Source organism: Rhinopithecus bieti, unplaced genomic scaffold, assembly GCF_001698545.2.
Source record: "Rhinopithecus bieti isolate Rb0 unplaced genomic scaffold, ASM169854v2 scaffold_2350, whole genome shotgun sequence".
Classification (NCBI taxonomy): domain Eukaryota; kingdom Metazoa; phylum Chordata; class Mammalia; order Primates; family Cercopithecidae; genus Rhinopithecus; species Rhinopithecus bieti.
In genome coordinates, this window is record NW_016803902.1 from 1,029,948 (window position 1) to 1,050,562 (window position 20,615).

A 20,615-nucleotide genomic window follows, 5' to 3' on the forward strand; every position below is an offset into this window, starting at 1 on the left:
CTTAAAGTAATATAAAAAACATATATACATGTACATGTCTATCTGAGATATAAATAATACTTAGGATAGAGGGGCAAGACAAGTAGAAGCTGATATCAAATTTGGAGTCACACAACCACAGAGAAAAAATAGAACTTGAAAAGGATAATATTCTGAAGCCATTAATTTGAAGAGGATGTAGACCTATACATTGATTAGCCCCTGAAGGCATTATGGTATCATAGGTGGCTTAAACTGTGTTTGTTGAATTTGAATTTAACAAAGCAACAGTGCTCACGCATTTCTGAAATGTGAAGAAAAGGTTAAATTATAGTCAAAGTACAGTTCTCTAGGAAATGGGGAGTTACATTATCATTTTAGAAAGATTTTAATTCATAGTAACAAATAAAATTGTTCTTAGGATGAACTTCTAGAAGATTCACACATAGAGGATACTTTTATTAAACAAAGTAGGATGACATAGGCATTGTTTTGCAAAACACAGTGCCGATCGTATGGTAAAAACTGGTAAGTACTTGAAAAATAATTCAGTGTACACAGGGCCTTTTAAAATGCACTTGATTTTATGCACATGTACCCTAGAACTTAAAATATAATAAAAAAAAAATAAAATAAAATAATTAAACCAACAAAAAAAATGCACTTGATTACTTGACTGCTGGAGGACACTGATCATATATTCCCTACCCACATTTTTCTGCAAAATGTTGACAATCGTACCAAGTCCTCATTTAGCTGCTGATTGGATTGAGCTAGTTACTGGCCTGCGTTCACTCAGATGGGATACTAAAATGCAAAACTACTTTTTAAAAAGTTGACTAAGAGATTGATACCTTTTTTCAGCCTAAAATAATAACACGTTTCCTTTGAGCTTATCTCTTATTTTAAGCCCTCAAGATATGAAAACTACTACAGATAAATACTGTAAAGAATCCGCAGTGAACTCACATTCTTTTATATAATTAGTAGGATTGCTCAGATGGCTTATCTGCTTTAAGTTCTGAAAATCTCTTTATCATTTATCTGCAGGAATACTAATCACTTGGGAAGGACAAGGCTGAAAGAACTTGTTTCAGTCGATTAAAAAAATTTTTTTTTCCATCAAATTCTATTGCTTGAGTTTCCTAGGTTTCTTGTATCTCTTAATTCAACTACTTCCCTTTCTAGTATCTGAAATTGTACTTTAGATCCACTCGAGCATAGGTGAGTTACTTGCATTTTCTGGTGAGATAAGCATTTCTGAAGGCCTTTTCTATTCATTCTCTGGCTGAATTTTGCCAGGCCCAGGTAACAGGGAACAACTAGTCTGAGAACTAGGAAGCCTTTGCTCTGGGTTTCCTTCTGTGATCTGGTAAGAGCCCTTTGGCTACCAGCCACAGAAATGACTGGCAACATTAAGTAAAAGAAACTCTTGGAAGGATAGCAAAGGCCCACAGACTCAGCAGATGTCTGAAAATCAGGTTTGAAGATGGGCCGGTGCCAGGGCCACTTCAGAGGCTGGGAAGCAGGAGCTTCAGCAACAGTTGCAGCAGGAACAGACAGTAAGAACAACACTGCTAGGATGAGATGGAACATCCAATCCCGGGGGACTGGCCCAGGCTGGATGACAAGTCCACTCTTGCTAGACATGGATGGGGTTCCCAATTACAGTCCACTGGGCTCCATCCAACATGGAAAATGTCATTCCTAAGAGGAAATAGGGAGGCAGTTTGGGAAAAGAAACTTCTCCCATTGCATGCTGACCAGATGACTTTGTCCACTACTGTGCTACTACCTAGTATCTTTAAAGTTGCTTCCAGCTTTGAAAACAAATGGAGAGTGCTTCTCCCATTAAAGCTGTTGGAATTACCACGTCCTAGGGATGTTTCCGTCTATGAATGCCTATGAAACCAATGAACAATAATAGGACAAACTGGAAGACTTTTGTGAACAATGGGGGTTTATGTGGCTGTAATAGTTACCTATTGCTGTATAACAGTATTACCACAAACTTATATCTTAAAATACATGTTTGTTGTCTCATAGTTTCTGTGTGTCAGGAATCCATGCATGGCTTAGTTTGGGTCCTCTGTAGGGTCTTATAAGGCTGCAATCAAAGTGGAGATGGGAGCTGTGGTCTCATCTGAGGCTTGACTGGGGAAGAGCCACTCTGAGCTCACTCAGGTTGTTTGCAGAATCTGTGGTCATATACAGGACTGATTTCAGGTTTTTGCTGGTTGTTGGCTGCAGCCTGCCTTTTGCTCAAAGACTGTCCACAGGTCCTTGCCACTTTGGGCCCCCCACCAACATGGCTGCTTTGATTCCTCAAAGCCAGCAAGGGAGAGAGACTACAGCAAGATGGGCATCACAGTCTTATGACATGTGACCACAAAACCACACACACAATCACAAATCCCATCACTTTTAGTGTATCCTATTGGTTAGAAGCAGGTTACAAGTCCCAGGCACACTCAAGGGGAGGGGAGAACACAAGGGTGTGAACACCAGGAGGTGGGGATCAAGGGGTAACCTCACAAACCTGTCAGAGAAGCAGTATTGGGTGGGACAGTGTCCAGAGCTGCCTGGAAATCTAACACCTCCTTTCTTCCTATGCATCAAATTTCTCCGGGAGGGTAATTCTTCACATGCAGAATTGATGAGGGGAACAAAACAAAACCTTGGTTTCCAATCTCTGTAGCTCAGCCACAGAGGAGGGGGAGGCAGATGTAAGAACTTCCTGAGAGACACAGCAGCTGTCTGTCTTGGTGTTTCTCTCATAGTTCTGTGTAAGCAATTAAATCTAGTAGTCTCTACAGAACTATATATTTTGTCTATATCTACCATTTGGCAACTTACCCTGTTTATTGCATGGAAATGCTTTATTCATGTGTACATACTATCTTTCCCAACTATAAGCACCTTGAAGGCAGGGGCCATTTCTTAAATCAGAGACCATTCACCTGTTCTCTAAGAAGCATAAAAACAAAGGCAAAGGTACTTTGGAGGAAATAGTTCATATGGGTTCTTTAGAGCTGCTAGGCATGTCTCTAGAAGTAAATGGGCAATGGATAATGAGGTCCAATAGACATGAGCTGAGTACTTGCATACGCTAGCAGTGTGACTATGGACTTGTTGCTTTAATCCCTGTGAGCCTCAGTTGTAGCTCATAGATATGATACATTTAAAATGTGTAACCCTGTCTACATATAGTAAACATGTAGGAAATCGATATTATGATGCGCCTTTAAGACCCTGACCAGGGAAAGCGCTTGTCAATTCTCAAGGTGCAATTCTTCCCATAAGGGGGTCAAAGAGATGTACACTTAACACATTGGAACTTGTTCCTTCTCTTGGAGCTCCTGGGGGTTTGGTACAGTAGTTCTCCAGGTGTGGCGGACATTAGAATCCTTACTCCTGTTTTCACACCCCTGGAGCTGGGCCATCCAAGAAGTGTGTTAAGAGAGCGGGTACAGACCCACCTCTGCATAGAGCAGGAAGCGTGGCACAGATGCTGGTCACATCAGGGCCCCTAGGCACCTTCTTTTCATTTCTAATCTCCCGGAGTGTGGTAGGAAGCACATGGGACTTAGCTGGGTGTCCTTGGCCAAGCAACAGCCTCTCCAAAGCCAATTTTACTTCTGCAAAAGTGGAGCAATCCCAAGGGTCAAAATGGGGGACAGAATGTAGAAACGTTCTATAAACTTTGCATATCTAACGGAACCCAGGATGGATACTCTTTACTGAGAATTTGCCTCTGTGATTAGGTAAATTTTAATTTTCTCCCAACAGTGCCCTAACTGGCCAAATGAAAATGCTAACTACATTTTAGAAAAGTTTTAATTTGAACAACTTATGATTAAAATACATTTTATAAATAATTTTCCATAGACTTGATTGAGGATTGTTGCAAACTTTACAAAAAGATATACTGCACAACAGATTAAAGAAATTACAAAAAATATAGCTATACCCCTATTTAAAAATACAACATTATACATCACACAGCGTTTTCTTTGTGCAAAATGTTTAAGGGAACGCTGTGTTAGGCATGTCAAACATATTTACTCAGAGGGAAGTAAACTTTAATACAGTTACTTTGCATAATGGTATAGGCACAGCTAAAATAATGGATTTTTTCCCCCTAGAAGTTAATATATCTTAGAGTTCAACATTTTACTTTTATTTTGTAGGATTGAAAGCTAAACTTAGCTTTATACAAATATATGTGTGTGTGTATATATATATATGTACGAAAACAAGTATCTGATTTCACATTGAGCAAATCCCCAACGTATTTACAGTATTTTCAGAGAACGTGTTCTCCAAATCAGTCTGTGTACATTTCTCTATTAAACAACTCTTTAGAAAATTAAACTAAGCCAACATCTGTTGATTAATGGACATCCTCTGTTGAGACTTCCAGTTTTCGTTGTGGGACAAAGAGAGTTCCTAAGGAGGTTTTCTTAGCACCATCAAAATCCATGCAGGATGAGCTGGTTGGCTTGGTGGGTCCACCTGGGGTACGGAAGAAACTTTCGGCCACTAATTGTGACCCTTTGGGTGTCACAGGAACAGGCTGATTGAAAAGAGAAGAATGGACAAAAGAAGTCAACCACACAGATACCTAATCTTACCAGACTAGGAAGATTGGGCTGGATGGATATATCGCACATTGGGAAACCGGCGTATCTGGAAATTGGCGAGGGAAGCTTTGATGAGTTTTACGTTCTCAATTCTTTTTGTTAGGGGAGAGACAAAAATCTCACGATAACCCAATAATATGGATGCCTTGGACACTCTTCCTAGGTTCTGGAAGTAACATAGGCCTTCAGTCTCCTGACTCCCATCCTTTCCCTTTCCAAAGAGGGAAAGCAAAAGCGAGTGTCTTATGACACAGATACTTGGGACTTAATAATTCCAGGAAAAATTAAATTAAGTAGAAAGCCTCTCACCTGTTGTGCCCCTGTCACAGCAACTGATTGTCCATTTGGCTGGCTCTGGCCTGGGACTGGTGAGTCATAGTTGGTGGCCCTTCCTTGCCGAGTGCCTGCATTTTCTGGTACGACATTAACAGCCTCTATTCTTGGAGACACAGGAACGATTCCAGGCCCAGAGCTGGCAGACATCTGCACACTGGGTGAGATGAGTCCCAAGTGCTGCAGGGTGAAGTTTACAATGGCTGAGCTTGGGTTCTGGATGGGAACGGGGTGGCTTGAAGCGAGAGCCGGGCTGTTCCCGACAGGTACGGCTGCCACGGAAGTTGGTGAGACCATTAGCTTCAAAGGTGTTACATGAAAAGAGGGAAAATTAACAGCAGTGAGTTCAGATGATGTCACTGGAATAATACCTGGAAAGAAAAGGGGGAAGATATCTTAAAAGCACAGGCATTTATCCAAGAAGTTGACAAGGCTTAAGTGAACTTGAGACCGACCCACATCTGGTTAGTGTTTTATGTGCACTCACCTGCAATTGGGGAGCTGTAAATCCTGTGGTTTGGGGAAAGAGCACCTGAGTTTTCTTTACTAGACAAAATGGACTCTGCCCCCAAGGATGAGCACTGGGTGAGAGGGATTAGGTATCCTGATGGGAACAAGGTCTAGAAAACAAGGAGGAAGGGTTTATTTTACACACAAATACAGGAAGAAAAACAGCCACGTGCCTCTTTCAGGACTAATATCCCTGGGTGGTTGCCTCATTGGACCAAAGCCTCCAGTGGTGTGGGCTGCAGGCAGGCTGGTCACCTGGCTCCTAGAGGAGAATCCCCTCCCACCCTTTCCAATGCTTGCCCCGAATGATACAGAACATGTTTCTTAAACGCCACCTGTGGTCTTAGGACACCTCTGGATGCTGGCTGTGACCCTGCTTAGGGGTAAGGATTCATCCAGCACACCGCTCTCACACTGATAACCTAACTCCTGCTACTGGACTCCTTGGTATGATGTAGTAGTAACTGATTGTTCTTGAATTATATAGAATGCTATTTCCCAAAGAGCATTCTGAGGGCCCCTAGGTCCACGGGTTGCAAATAGGCATTACTTGATTCATGGTCAAATATAATTGGAAAATGCTGAATTAAACAAAGTCAAATCGTGTCTTTATTAGAGGATTTCCAAGAGACTTTAACGGTGGCATGCATTAAAAATCTCCAAGTGGGGCACACAGCAGGTAGCGTCTCCCAAATTATTTGGCAACAATATTTGCAGTAGGCAATTAAGGAGGACTAGTATTTTAAGGCAACTTTAAATAACATTGATTTAGAGAAAAGGGGGCTAAACTATGGGCCATGGGCCAGTTCCCACACCCTGCCTATTTTTATAAATAAAGTTTTATTGGAACACAACCATACTCATTCATTTATGTACTGCCTATAGCTGCCTTCCTGCTATAATGGCAGAGGGCCCATATGGCCCTCTAACCCAAAAATTGTCTACTATCTGGCCCTTTAAAGAAAGTTTGCTGGCCCCTGATTTAAAACAGAAATTATATAAGTAAAGATTTCTTTCTAGTACTGCTGGCTGTAATGATAATAAGCAGTCTTAAAATACGCAAAGTACACCAGAGTTAAAAAAAAATTACAAATAAGAGAATTGATTAATTCATATTAGAGACGCACATGCCATTGAGCAAAAGCTTTAGACAATAAAGTTATATCACAAATAGAAAAGGCCTAAGGATAGGGTTGCATGTACCTCCCAACATGCCTGCTAGATCACTGTACTTTACCAAACAGAAAAAGATTACATGGGTGGCTGAACTGCATGAAAAGTCTGCTTTAGCCTCACCATAACTAGGACTGGCAAAAGCTAAAAACTGCTCTTATAAACTAGGGCCCTCCTTTTATCTTCCTTCAGACCTTTCTTCTCTTTATTGTGAAAACAACAGTTTAATCTAGTTGTTAATAGGTCTTTTCCTTGGGAACAAGGGAATTCAGAATCCACAAAGCTAAAAGTATACCACAAGTTTTTAATTTTGTTTCTTAGGTACTTGGTACCACTCAAAATCTCTTCTAGTAGGTGCCTTGAAAACTGCGGGAAGAGATAATTTTTAAGGGGCAAATTTAGGTGCTTTACGACAGAGCTGCTCTCTGTTAGCTTTAGTTATATTCTCTCATGGTACAAATTATTCTGATTGCTGGTTTAACTCTTTCAAGTCTTCAGTAAAACCCATAGTAATAGAATAATAATTTAAAAATTTCCAACCAACTACATTCATTATAAAATCTTTTAACCTATAATGCCAATTCCCCTTTTTGTTTTAAAAAAAATTAGAACTATTAAATTGCAGAATGAATCTGACATATTTGAACTTGAACTCTTCTAGCCTACGGTAGCCCTCCCACCCCTTCCTCCTATCATGCCATCTTCATTCCTATCATTCACTACCTGATATGTTTGTGTTTTTTGGCATACTTATCTTCTTTCCACCCCTAGAAGTGTAAATTCTCAGTAAAAATTTGTTGAATGAATTAACACATGAATCTCTCATTGTCTTTGTTTTGCTCAGGTCATACTAAAAAGAAATGGTTAAAAGTGGGCTGGGCATGATGGCATATGCCTGTGATCTCAGCACTTTGGGAGGCCAAGGTGGGCAGACTGCTTGAGCTCAGGAGTTTGAGACCAGCCTGAGCAACATGGTGAAACCCTGTCTCCACACAAAAATAAAAAATTAGCCAGGCATGACAGCACACCTGTAGTCTAAGCCACTTGAAGGATCACTTAGGCCTTGGAGGTCGAGGCTGGAGTGAGCTAAAATCATGCCACTGCACTCCATTCTGGGTGACAGAGTAAGACCCTGTCTCAAAAGAAAAAAGAAATGGTTAAAGTTGCAGACATATAAAAAAGAAGCAGGAGTGTATGGAAAATCTATCCACTGAAAACCCTAATCCTGAATAACTATGTAAGCAACAGGAGACCATTATTAAATCATACCCGTTGGCCAAAAGAGGTTATGGACCTCCCAGAATATTGAATCAAGCAAAGTCTTGTGATTTCCCCCTTAGCATATACATTAAATACAAAATGATACTATGTAAGATAATAGATGTTTTGAATGGTTATCATGAGGCCATCCTCAGGGAAGATTTGTCAAACTCTAAGCTTCCTCTTTAATAACAACAGTAACAGATAATACCTTTTAGCTTATACCACGTCTTAAAAGGATCAAACCCTTTTAAATGTATCATCATGGAATAAATACACTCAACCCCACAAAAACTATAATATGCCCACAGGCAAGTACCCAAAAGCAATTGCCACCAAAGGCAGGTACTGGGTTAGATTTGATCCAGAGCATAGTGCTTTATACCCAGTAGGTGATGAGGAAAAACTGCTGGAATAAATTCTTTACAGATGCGGAAAAATAAGACATAGAGAAGTAAAATACCTTGTATTAAGAGCAGGGGCAAAATGAGAGATTAACTTTTACTTATACATTTAGTGGTATTTATTGGATGATACAGTAATGTCTTTCATATATAATTGTCCTAAGGGAGAAAAATGAGATACTGTATGTAAAAGTGCCTAATATCTGTTGTGTCTGCTATATGTGGGTAGGCATCCAATAAATATTAATTCCCTCCTGAACTAATCTCCACTTAGGAAAAATAATTTATCTTGCACGTCAAAATCTCCAGAAACCAATACATGAACTATATCTACAATTTGCCAAGATCAGTTTGATTTTTCTATTTACATAAAATAGAAATTATGATTTAAATTTTACATAGAAAGTAAAAATGGGGAGCAATTTATCTTCTAGGCAACAGATGCCAGTTACATGACATCAAACAAACATTAGGTAATGACTCAGAAAGCAGGAGTTACAGGAACCCTATGCATCCATTCGTTCATTTGGGCTTACGTCCTCTTGTAAATTATTTATGACTTTCATGACAGGTGTTTGCATTCCAGTGTGTGATGGAGAAATGGACTTAAGGACAACCACCCGTGGTACTTTAAAGAGAGCAAATAATCCCTTCCTCCAAAGGTTAAAAATGTCCCTGCTGTCATCCCAGCCAGGGGATTAGTTGTTGAGGGCCTCATTTGGATTATGGGATACTAAGGAACAGTTCCTTGTCTTCTGAGAGAATGCTCTTCGGTAAATTTCACCAGTCACCAATCTTCCTGTAATAGACTAGGGAATTCCTAAAGCTTTGTGCAGTTCAAGGCTGTACTTACTGTGGAGACATTTTCAAGTCCTTTTAGTTCCTCTTTAAATTTCTTTTTGGAACCACTGTCCTCGAGCATGCTTCCCCTCTTTGAGCCTCTTTCTCCAGCCAGCTCCCTGGTTCGGCTCTTTGCCCCTTGACTCTCTGGTGCTGGCAGCAAGCTTCCAGGCCTGGTAGAGGCACTGGCCTTTGAGGTATCATTGGCTGCCTTCTCAGTGGTGGCATCTGTGGAGTCTTTTGTTCCAGTAGCTTTAGAAGAGTGGGTGGTACAGACTGTGGGGCTCAGGCCTTGGGGTGGTGTCACACTTTGGTGGGCTTGAGCGGGCTGCAGGTAGATGGCATAGGATGGGCCTGAAGGGGTCTGAGGTAGGATCAGGGGCACTGCTGATGACAATGGGCTGGGGATCAGGGGAACCACTCCCAGGGGCTGGATGAGGGATGGTGCTGTCAGCTCCATTTCAGCATTCGCTGGGGGGTCCAGAGGGGCTACTGGTTTGCAGGGTCCAGATCTTGCCAGCTGTACTTTCACTTTCTGTCTGGATTCACTAAAAGACAAGTTTTAATACACGACATGATGGATATACATTTTCTCTGAACTGTTCTACAGCTTTAAGCCTCATATTGAAGACATGCTTTTATGGAACATGCAGATAATTTCTGTAATGAGTGAGTATGAGATACAGAAAAGATTAGCTCTCCAGTTTTCAAGGCTAGTGCTTCTTCTCACATAAAATAAGTAATCCTAATAATGTAATGTAAAAGTAATTCATCCTGTTATTAAAGAGCATTGCCAACCTACCTTGATTGCTGTTCTAACTGCATTTTACAAATAGCTGCGAGCTGAGCCATTTTACTTGGGAAGGATGTAGAATTCTGAGAACTCTCAGCTGGTAAAATAGAAAGGAAGAGAGCATCAGTCAAAGCTAAAGAATAAATGTTCACACAGATAAAACCTTACTGAAGTCAGAGGAACAGAAATTTGCATCTCCCCTCAAAGTTGCATAGCAATTAAACAATAAGCCCCACAAATGACTTTTTAAATTTATACATTAGTTAGGCTTCAAGAGGGTTTGGGTATATAGATATTGAAATAATTCTCTGACAACTATCGCAAGGATCAAGTAAGCTAAACAAATTGAGATAAAAGGTAATTTTTCCTAGCAGATCCCTGACATTCCTGAAAACATACCTTTGTTGGTCTTGATAGGGCTACTGGGAGCAGAATTTATCTTTCTCCGATCACTTTCTATACTCTTTACCAATTTGATAAGAGATGGGTGTCGAGTAAAGTTTGGTTTCGCACGTGTGGAAAAGAGATTTTTGGCACAGTTCTCTTTTGAAGACCGTCTCGCCTCCAAATCAGAGGGAGTAAAAGGAATGACTGGGTTGGAGCCTGAAACAGAAAACATCTGTGTATTAAAACCTGGATGGCTCAGTTTCCCTTTGGGATATGAAATAAAACAATTTTAGGAATAAAAGTGGCAAGTTACAGAGCACCGACCATGTGCCTATCACTGTTCTAAGGGCTTTACAGAGAAAACCTTGTTTATCTTATTAAATGAATTCTGAGACACAATATTTCCTATGTTAGCATTTCTGAAACTGCACTATATCTTATAACCAGTGGTGTGCTAGAGGGTAGTTATTAGCAATTTTTCTTTCTTAGTGATATAGAAAGAATTGTGCATCTTACAATCAGTGGAGTCTTAGATCTAATGAAATAAGGGTGATCCTCACAGCTCCATGAGGTAACTGTTCCTCAAGAAATGTAGCCCCGTGTCAGTGATAAGAGCTCTGACCCACAGAGACATTAACCTACTGGCTCAAAGTCTCTCAACTGGGAGCATGTGGGCCTGGGATATGAACCTGGTCAGTATGGCCCCAGAACTTCCACCCCAAATTCCTGCACCAAAGGACCTCTCTCTGAGATTATACCAAAATCACAGTAACTCCACTGAGGTGCCATTGTTCTTCCCATTTCACCAATGAGAAAACTAAGCCTCGAAGAAGTAACTTGCCTCAGGCCGCAAAGCCAGAGTGGCAGAGCTTGGAATGGAACCTAAGTTTCCCTCTGTCTCCATGGCCCACGTTCTTGTCATTTTCAATGATTCTGGGCAGGGATCTTTGGTAGAATGCAAAATGTCAGCATCACAGAGTTAAGATAAAGACTAGAAATATCTACTTTGATACCAGAGTGAACTCATTTCATATTCTCAATGGGCACAGGTTCTGTTGTGGTCACTGGGCCGCATAGCAGCAATAGTGTTTTATGCTTTGTGGTGCTTTCAACTTTCTGAATCCTTTCACATACAGATTCTACTTCTTGAACACAGGGAGGGAGGTTGTTATGGATCTTGGTTTGCTGATAGAGCCAGTAGCCAAACTTTCTATATTGCCATTCATCTTGAATCATCTTTTCAATCATATAAATCTTTTCCATGTGGGGCTGTGAGTAGGAAGGGGAAGGGAAAATATCTCCCAATGTGCATTAATTCAAAATAATGAAGTAGGATAAAGAAAATGTGGTACATATACATCATGGAATACTATGCAGCCACAAAAAGGAATGAGATCATGTCCTCTGTGGGACATGGATGGAGCTGGAAGCATCATCCTCAGCAAACTAACATAGGAACAGAAAATCAAACACCGCATGTTCTCACTCATAAGTGGGAGGTGAACAATGAGAACACATGGACACAGGGAGGGGAACATCACACACTAGAAATTAAAAATTAAAAACACACACATACACACACAAATAATAAAGCAAAGGGTGAAAGAAAAAAATACATACCACTGGTATTTGGACTGATTTCTGGGCCGGTCCATTTAAAAGCTGGTTTTCGGCCTCTTTCCTCTGTAACATGAACTTTCTTGATAAGATCCAGGCTACTCAGAACATTAGCTATATCATACAACCTCCTAATTTTTGCTGGGGAAAAAAGTATATAATCCACTTAATGGAATAATGAAAAGATCAAAGAATTTTCCTTCAGAAAGACTTCATGTATATTCTAGGAGCTGTCTTAACCATCAATGTCAGACAGAGAAACATCTGCCTCCTTTTAAGTTCTGGTGATACAGCTTTAATTGCCATAAAAAAGTTTTAAATATTTAAAAGACTCAGTTACTGCTAGTACTCAATGCTGAAATGACAATAGTATATGTTGACAAAGAAAACATGACTTGATGAGATCACTCTATCTGAAACTATGTTACAGACTATTTCAAAAATAAAGTCACCATTCCTGGGTATCTTCTGAGGATTCAGAAGAACTTTATGAAGAGAAGTAAAAGTATCAGTGACAAATGTCTTGCTTTTCTGCTTGCAATAGTTTATAACAACATGTCTTTATTATCGCAGCATAGAAAATTCTGTACCCCATCAACATGTGTAATTTTTTAATATTGTCTTTATGTAATATGCAAAACATAGATCTGTGAATTTGACAAATCTCACATATCTTAAAGAGATATGTAACAAATTACAAAAAGTCTGTTTTTACTGCCATCCTGATAGTACAAATTACAAATCGAACCTCCTTCCTAGCCATACCAGAAGGTTCTGACTTCCCTGGGGATTCAGTAACTTACACCTCTGCAGTTCCTGGAACAGTTTTCAAGGCTATGACTAACCAGTGAAACAAAGATGAAAACTATCTGGTGACTCACAAAAGGCAAGTAACCCTTCAGTAGTATCAGGACGTGTTTTCTGAAATTGCAGATCCCCCAAGCCAAGTGCCCCTCCCCATCCTCTGAGCACTTCTTTCCACACCCTTCCTGCAGTCTCGTGTAATGGTGAGGGTGTAGCTCTTTTGTTAGGAATCGAGTCTACAGTCCCTTCCGAATTTTGAGCCAGTAATCTAGCTAAAACCATTCTTTCAAAATGGCAGACTACCTGTGCTGCAGGTCACTTCTGGGGACAAGTTTATGAGTCATTTATAAACCCTCTATATCAGCATCAGTGGAAGAAGACCTGGGGTCCAGATCCACTTTACAATTTACTCTTATTTAGAGCTTACACAGAACAGATTCTTCCAGTGTTTACTTTTAATGAGAACACTGTTACAATATCAAATGAAGCAATGTGTCAAATAAGAGTAGTGATACTTGGCCGGGCATGGTGGCTCACGCCTGTAATTCTAGCACTTTGGGAGGCCGAGGTGGGTGGATCACCAGGTCAAGAGATTGAGACCCTACTGGCCAACACGGTGAAACTCTGTCTCTACTAAAAACATAAAAATTAGCTGGGCATGGTGGTGCGTGCCTGTGGTCCCAGCTACTCTGGAGGCTGTGGCAGGAGAATCGCTGGAACCCAGGAGGTGGAGGTTGCAGTGAGCCGAGGCCACGCCACTGCACTCCAGCATGGCAAAAGAGCGAGACTCCATCTCAAAAAAAACCAAAAAACAAAAAACAAACAAAAAAAAGAGTAGTGATACCTATGTATCATAACAAGTTAGCTAAATCAATATTATCATGGCTTCTGGGAAGAAGTGAAGATATAAAAACATAAATAGAGAAGATCTGTTTATGCACCTATGTTTCCTAATTTGGAAATGAGTTTACGACTGAGATTTTATTGTTTAAGAATAGGTTCAAAAATCCATGGCAGTCATGACACTTACTTTTAAACTTGCTTTTATCCAAATCTTCCACATGGTCCTCCCCAATTAAAATCTTGGCGGCAACTTCTAGGCTTACTATCTGAGGCGTTGACACCAAAAACAGCATCACAAATTTCTGGCTCATTACCCTTAAAGACTTGTCTTTGCGGCTGTTTACAGAAGCTTTAGAGAAGGATGGGGATTAGAGAATTAAAATTCATAAAGGGACAAGCGACTTCTAAAGTAACAAGGCTAAAAATACCACCACCTGATCATACAGCTGACAACTGCGGCATTTGAACATTAAAGGCAGCAGTAGCTTTAGAGCCGTGTTCTCCACAGGACCTTTTCCTTAGACAGAGGACAAATGCTATGCAGCCTGGGGTTTTCACTACCATCTCTCACCTGCCCGAAATTCCACTCCAGGGAGTTCCACGAAACACACGTCTGGGTGTCCATTTGGGCCAGTGTTTGATTTGATGATATGATCCTCTATACTGTAACTCTTAATAAAGTCAAACTCTTGCTCATATTCTTTCTTTTTGATCATCATAATCTGCTCGGCATACTTATTCTCCTCCCCGACGCTCTTCAAGGTGCCAAGGGTTTTGTTGAGGTTGTGTCGCCCGTGCCAAGTGTACCTGTTTTTGGCGAGGCGGCTCACCATATGTAAACTCTCTAGGACGTTCACGATATCGTAAATGCGACGACGTTCAACATCTACAAAGAACGTGCAATTGTGTGTTACAGATTTTTGTAACTTGTTTAGAATTGAATAGCGTTTTCTTCCATGGTTTATTAGTCAGTAGGTTCCGGATAATATCACTTTCCTAACTGTACTATAAGTGCACATACTCAACAAATACTGTGAAGGTGAGAAAGACATGTCTTTGCTTTCCAAGGGTACAAATCATATGAATTAGAAAGGCAACAATTAATGAGGGCCTAAGATGTGCTACACAGCTTTAGGAAGTTTTCACCCTAAACTTGTGAAGTAGGTATTATGATCTTCACTTTAAAAAGGATGAGCAAGGCTGGGCGCGGTGGCTCACGCCTGTAATCCCAGCTCTTTGGGAGGCCGAAGTGCGCGGATCACGAGGTCAGGAGATGGAGACCATCCTGGCTAACACGGTGAAACCCCGTCTCTACTAAAAATACAAAAAAATTAGCCGGGCGTGGTGGCGGGCGCCTGTAGTCCCAGCTACTGGGGAGGCTGAGGCAGGAGAATGGCATGAACCCAGGAGAGGGGGCTTGCAGTGAGCCGAGATCGCGCCACTGCACTCCAGCCTGGGCGAAGGAGCAAGACTCAGTCTCAAAAAAAAAAAAAGAATGAGAAAACAGAGGCTCTGACCAGCTAAGTAGCTCACCCTCACCCGCAAAGAGCTAGCAAGTAGCAAACCAAGTCTTTAAAACTCTGCATCTCACACTTTCCAACCCCTTCCAATACCTACAGGTACACACACCCCCATCTATAATGATCATACGATAGAAACAAAATGCTGAGATTTCAGAAAAGTATAAAAACCATGATGTAGTTTTAAAATTCACATAAAAATAAAATATCCCGTTTTGGGTCTAATTTTGCTTACTTTCTAGCTATTATTAACAATGTGATATTAGTAATTCTGTAACTCTCATCTATCTATTTAAATTGGGTTTTCAATATTTTGTAATGTTAGAATTCTCTTCGTTCGAGAAACTTAATTTCAATTTAAATATTTGATGAGATCAGCCTTTCTGGAAAAGTGATCAATAAAACACTGTTTTAATAAGGGTGGATCCTACTGACCTCTTGCTGTTCCTAGAATCTGCCAGATACGCACTTGCTTTGTAGTAGCTGTTCCTTCTGCCTGGAACCCTTCTCCCTGATGTCCTTACAGCTCCCTACCTTGCTTCTTTCAAGTCCTTGCTCAGATGTCACCTTCTCAAGGAAGCCTGATCTGACCACTTACGGCAAAGCACCTCCCCAGCACTCCTGATCCCTTGAGCCTGATCTACAATTTATTTTTTCCACTATGCGTGTTACTTTCTAGCATGTATTATCCTTACTTACTTCCTATATCCTTTACTCAGTATCTATTGCCCCACTGGAATATAGGTTCTAACAGAGAAGAGATTTTGCCCTTTTTGTTTATGGATGTATCCCAGGCTCCTACAACATTGCCTGACACATAGTAGTAGGAGATTAATAGATATTTGCTGAATTAACAGGTACATCCTACCCAGCTACCATTAAGCATATATGAAGAGATGAATCTAAATGGCATATTCTTAAAATGTGAAATAAAGTTGATATTTACAAACATGTATTAGAAGGGCAACTTTTCTTCACGGGGTGATTGCTTTGTAGTAAAACATGTTATTTTGCACAGCACATCTCTTCACAGGTTTAGATTAAGATACCCACATGACTCCAAAGGTACCCCAAATTTGTCACAGGCCCCTTTTTAGCTCCAAATAGATTCAGGTCTTTGAACAGAAGAGTAAAAAGGGGCAGGAGGAATAACTTGTGCCCAACACAAAACATTCAGAAAACTAGTCCTCAGAATAGTGCTGAAGGTCCAGGAGTGCACAGGTCCTGTTCCCACTCGCAGAAGCTGATCCTCAGCGTCAACTAGGAAGATAACCATTCATCAGCTTGATTCTTCAAGAACAGGAAGGCAGAGCAATGAGGCAAAAGTTCACAGTTGTAACTTTGTGAAACAAGTCATAAGACAATATTGCCTTTCTTTAAAGCTTCAGAGAAAACTGCAGGCAGAAGCAACCTCCATTGTGACTTTTTTGCCTCCAAGATTTGCTGAAATTTGCAACTACTTGCCTTCATTCTTAAATTAGAAGAGGGCTTTAGGGATAGAAAATTTCCATGTCGCCTTATTTGTGTCCTTTACAAACACTGGCTAGATGAGCCGGGGTCTGAAGGAGTTAAGTCCATAAAGCCACTTTAATTATTAATTCTTTCAAGGAGTTCTTTGCATACTTACTAAGTTCCTCTGCCACTTCGTCAAGGCAGATGTCATTATTCACAGCAGGGTTGGGATAATTAGGATATCGTGCTAAGAACTTATGACACAATAATCCTAAACTTTTCTCTTTTCGACTTGGCTGGCATTTCTCAAATTCATCTCCAGATAAGTGTTCCTACAAAGGAAAAGGTAAACAATGTCTTATTCTAAAATAAAGTTTGACAGATTTATTAAGGGCATCTGTGCTCGATGACTAACACCAACTTACACACGCTTAGCTTCAACAGCTGCAAACTCTGGGTGGGAGAAAAGGTTGGTGGCGGGGGTTGAGGGGGAGTACAAAACACTTGGCAAACCTGAAAGGAAAGCCTGAAACGAAAATAATCCAAAGATTCAGAATTCCCAGTGCTATATTTCTTGGGGTTCAAACCTTTCTGGTGCTCTGAAGGGAGTTAATAACAGACTTCAGGTGGTGATGCTTTAAATTGCGGGCACTTCTCCAATAGCTACAACCACCCCCCCCAGCAAATTTCCCAGTCTCCAACCAGTCGTGAAAACCTACGTGTATATAGTCTTTGGCCTCAGGTAATCCACTTCTGTTGCCAAACAACCCCCTTTTCTGATCTCTGTTGCGGATCTCAGGGCTCACAGCACTAATGAGCATTTTTAGGTTGGCTGTCGGTGTCCACGGCTCTCCCTGGGAGCCTTCTTTGGGCTTGGTGGGTGTGGTTAAAGGGCCAAAGTCAGGCTGGATCTCTGTCAACACGATATTTGCGGTGGTGGATTCTTTCAGAGGTGTTTTCATTAGTCCCCTTTTATGTGGCTCACAAAAGAGATTTTCCTGGTTTAAAAAATGTAAATAATTAAATCCATGGTAAAACAGGATTTATCAGACAGCTTGGATTCCAGAAATTGCACAATGAATAGAATCATACCAAGGAAAAAATGTCTAATGAGATTGTAGAGTTGAGGAAATTAGTAACTGTATTCTAATGGTCATGTGATGTGTATTGTCCATTCTAATAATTACATTTCCCATTTTTAATTTTGCAATAAGGCCTAAATGTTTTCACCTTATGTTTCAACCACTGAAAAAACTTTAGTTAGGACTTATAATTGTATTTTGAAATAGTTTTAGATTTAAAGAAGAGTAGCAAAGACAATATAGAGTTCCCAAATGCTCTTCACTCAGCTTCCCCTAATTGGACTGACAATGTTAAATGATCTCAAATTCCTAGAAATGACTTTTGTTTACTCATGGTACGGTAATAAGTAAAGGCCTACAGGGCAGAAATTCTTATCCACCTAACATAATGGCTGCATGCAATGGGTGCTAAATAAAATACCACTGAAGAGTCAGAGAGACAAGGAGACAAGGGTGAGGGATAGCATATGGTCAGATTTATCAGGGAAATCCAGTGTCTAACAGCAGGATTTCTGACCAGAAAAGTCTGCTCTTTGAACACACACTCCCTCACTTTACAGAGAGAGAAAATTGAGCCCAGAAAAGTAAAATTATTAGGTTGGTGCAAAAGTAAATGTGGCTTTTGCTATTGAAAGTAATGGCAAAAACAGCAATTACGTTTGCACCAACATAACAGCTACCTAAGACCACAAAGCTAGATGCTGGCAGAGGCAGGATAGCCACTGAGACAAAAGGGAAAATTAACAGCAGTTCATAAATAAGGCTAAAGGAGACTATGTTCCTTCCAGTTTTGGACACCAGGGACTTCACACACTACTCTCATCTTTATCTATTTTAAAGAAAATGCTTGGAAGAGCAATAAGTAAAATAATAGGCAGACCAAATAACCAAGAACATGGATTAATGGGACTTGCTGTGACATCTTGGGTTTATCAAGCTCTTTTCCGTTTGTATGTTCATGGAATCCTGCATTCCTAGCTTGCAGAAGAGAAGACGTAGGCTGAGAGGGGTCACACAGGACTGGAACCTGGATATTCTCACTCCAAGTATGGTGCTCTTCTTACATGGAAGTCAGTGTGGTGGACCCAACAGGAGCTCCTTGCAGTATGTGCGTCTGAGATGTGCTGATCTGAGAATAGGCTTTTTCTTTGCCTCACATTATCAGAAGCAATAGTAATTCTCTTATTTGACTAACATCTAAAACTACTAAGAAATGTGCATGTAAGTTCACTTTTTTTTAACCTATCAGTAGTTGGACACCCCACACAGACAATTCTTTTGTAATTTTACAAAATATTTGCCCCCTAAACAGAGCATTTTGCAGACCCCGTAAATAAGCTGCCAATTTGGTAAAAAATTATCTTAAAAAGAAATTCAGTCTCCAATCATGTCAAACGCCCTTTCTCAATTCCAGTTATTCAAGAATCCTCAGAAATGTTGTAATGAAACTAACGAATTCTTGAAGAGGGGTAGGTTTGCCCCTTTACAATCTTTCTAGTTTTTAATGATTTGGTAGCTGTCTCCAAGACATACGTAGAGAAAATATATTTTTAAGAATAATAAAATTTGTCAGTTTCATTACATTTCTGAGGATTCTTGAACAACTGGAATTCAGAAAGGGCATTCGAAATGATTGGAGATTGAATTAAGATAATTTTCATTTTTTAAACTATATTAATTAAATTAGTATATATTTTAAACTAGATATTTTTGAAACTATAAGATAAGGTTCATTTTTTCCAGGTTATTACAGAGGCTAACCAAGGATGTGGCATTAATAAGATATATTGGATAGGGAAAAATTATGGAGTTAAATCCGGATGATACTGAATTTAAAATTGCAGTGATGAATACTGAAATTATAAAGTACCTTTTCGTTCTCCATTCTGTAAATTCCTCATACATTTAGAGTTTAAAAATGAAAAATCTGGAGTTCCTCCCCAAATCCCGATGGTTCAAGTAGTCCAATCAATTGGACTAAAAGTTTTAATATCCTTAAAGAAAAAAGGGAATAGAAAAAGTTAGAGAAAAACAAGAACCAAAAAATCTGTTGAAAATTCCTTCACGGACAACAGGCTACGGAAACAAAGACTAACGAAAAATGACAAACTATATTTACATTTTATTCTCGACCAGCGATCGCCCCACTGGGCGGAGAACGCCAACAAATGCCAGTAAATTCCTTCAGCAAACGGATCGGCTGTCCTAAGACTTCAGGCAACCCACAGAATTTCTAGTGACAGCCCTCTCCCATCTGTAGAAAAGGCGGGCCATTCTCTGGACCCCAGCAAATACTTTAGCAAGCACCCACCTGTTCGCAGATTTGGGCTCCGGACTGAGCGCACAAGCCCAAGTCCCGGCTGAGCGCACGCGACCCCAAGTAACTGGGTACAAGTCTGCATCTAGATGCCTGGATTTCTCCCCTTACACACACGTGCACAGGCTCAGCAGTAAAGTCATGGGAGGTTGCTTGACAGGAAAGTTCCAAATTCAGTCCCAAAGCTCCAAGCATACAGCTGGGCATTTAAAGAGTCTTAAAATTAAGACTTTTTTTTAATTTAAAAAAGGGCTTCCTTAAAGATACAAAGCACTATTTAGTCCCTATTCGGGTGGCCAGTTCACACCACGGCGTTAGACTCCACCTTGGAAGGCGGCATTTGCCCAATAAGGCAAGCAGGTACAGCGCCCGGGCAGCCACTAGCTCCGTGCACTTCCCCCTCCTCTCAGCCAAAGGCCCCTCCCCCAGGCCCTGTCTGCCCGCCGCCCGCCCGACAGTTCCCGGACAGCATCATCGTGGTTTCCAGGACAACAGTTTCCGACCAATCAGAGGGCCGGAGGCGGGCCTGCGATTGGCCGACGGCGCCAGGGGCGGGGTCGGACCTTCCGCCTTCGATTTAAAAATTTGGCGCGGAAAGTCGGACCGTGGCCGGCGCCTCCCCTTAGCTGCGCGGGGCCTGAGCGCGGGCAAACCCGCG

At 40.8% G+C, this 20,615-nt stretch overlaps 1 protein-coding gene and 1 long non-coding RNA gene across 5 annotated transcripts in view; one reads left to right on the plus strand and one right to left on the minus strand.

The window, feature by feature from the left end:
• Positions 1-20,615, plus strand: part of LOC108519349 (uncharacterized) — an 80,949-nt gene that overhangs the window by 10,334 nt on the left and 50,000 nt on the right. The gene's annotated exons all lie outside the window — the stretch shown is intronic.
• Positions 3,802-20,615, minus strand: part of E2F8 (E2F transcription factor 8) — a 17,075-nt gene continuing 261 nt past the window's right edge. Inside the window, exons 1-13 of one of the 4 annotated variants that reach the window (XM_017858242.1) lie at positions 19,952-20,361; positions 19,511-19,634; positions 17,278-17,556; positions 16,734-16,890; positions 14,158-14,472; positions 13,774-13,935; positions 11,943-12,080; positions 10,335-10,538; positions 9,945-10,032; positions 9,156-9,690; positions 5,443-5,575; positions 4,932-5,326; positions 3,802-4,555 (exon numbers count right to left, since the gene is read on the minus strand). In XM_017858242.1, the coding sequence (XP_017713731.1) occupies positions 4,373-4,555; positions 4,932-5,326; positions 5,443-5,575; positions 9,156-9,690; positions 9,945-10,032; positions 10,335-10,538; positions 11,943-12,080; positions 13,774-13,935; positions 14,158-14,472; positions 16,734-16,890; positions 17,278-17,556; positions 19,511-19,525 (2,604 nt within the window). In that variant the 5' untranslated portion in view covers positions 19,526-19,634; positions 19,952-20,361 and the 3' untranslated portion in view covers positions 3,802-4,372. Of the gene's footprint in view, positions 4,556-4,931; positions 5,327-5,442; positions 5,576-9,155; positions 9,691-9,944; positions 10,033-10,334; positions 10,539-11,942; positions 12,081-13,773; positions 13,936-14,157; positions 14,473-16,733; positions 16,891-17,277; positions 17,557-19,510; positions 19,635-19,951; positions 20,362-20,615 lie in introns of those variants that run through there. The other 3 variants (XM_017858237.1, XR_001882605.1, XM_017858251.1) reach the window with 3 other exon arrangements.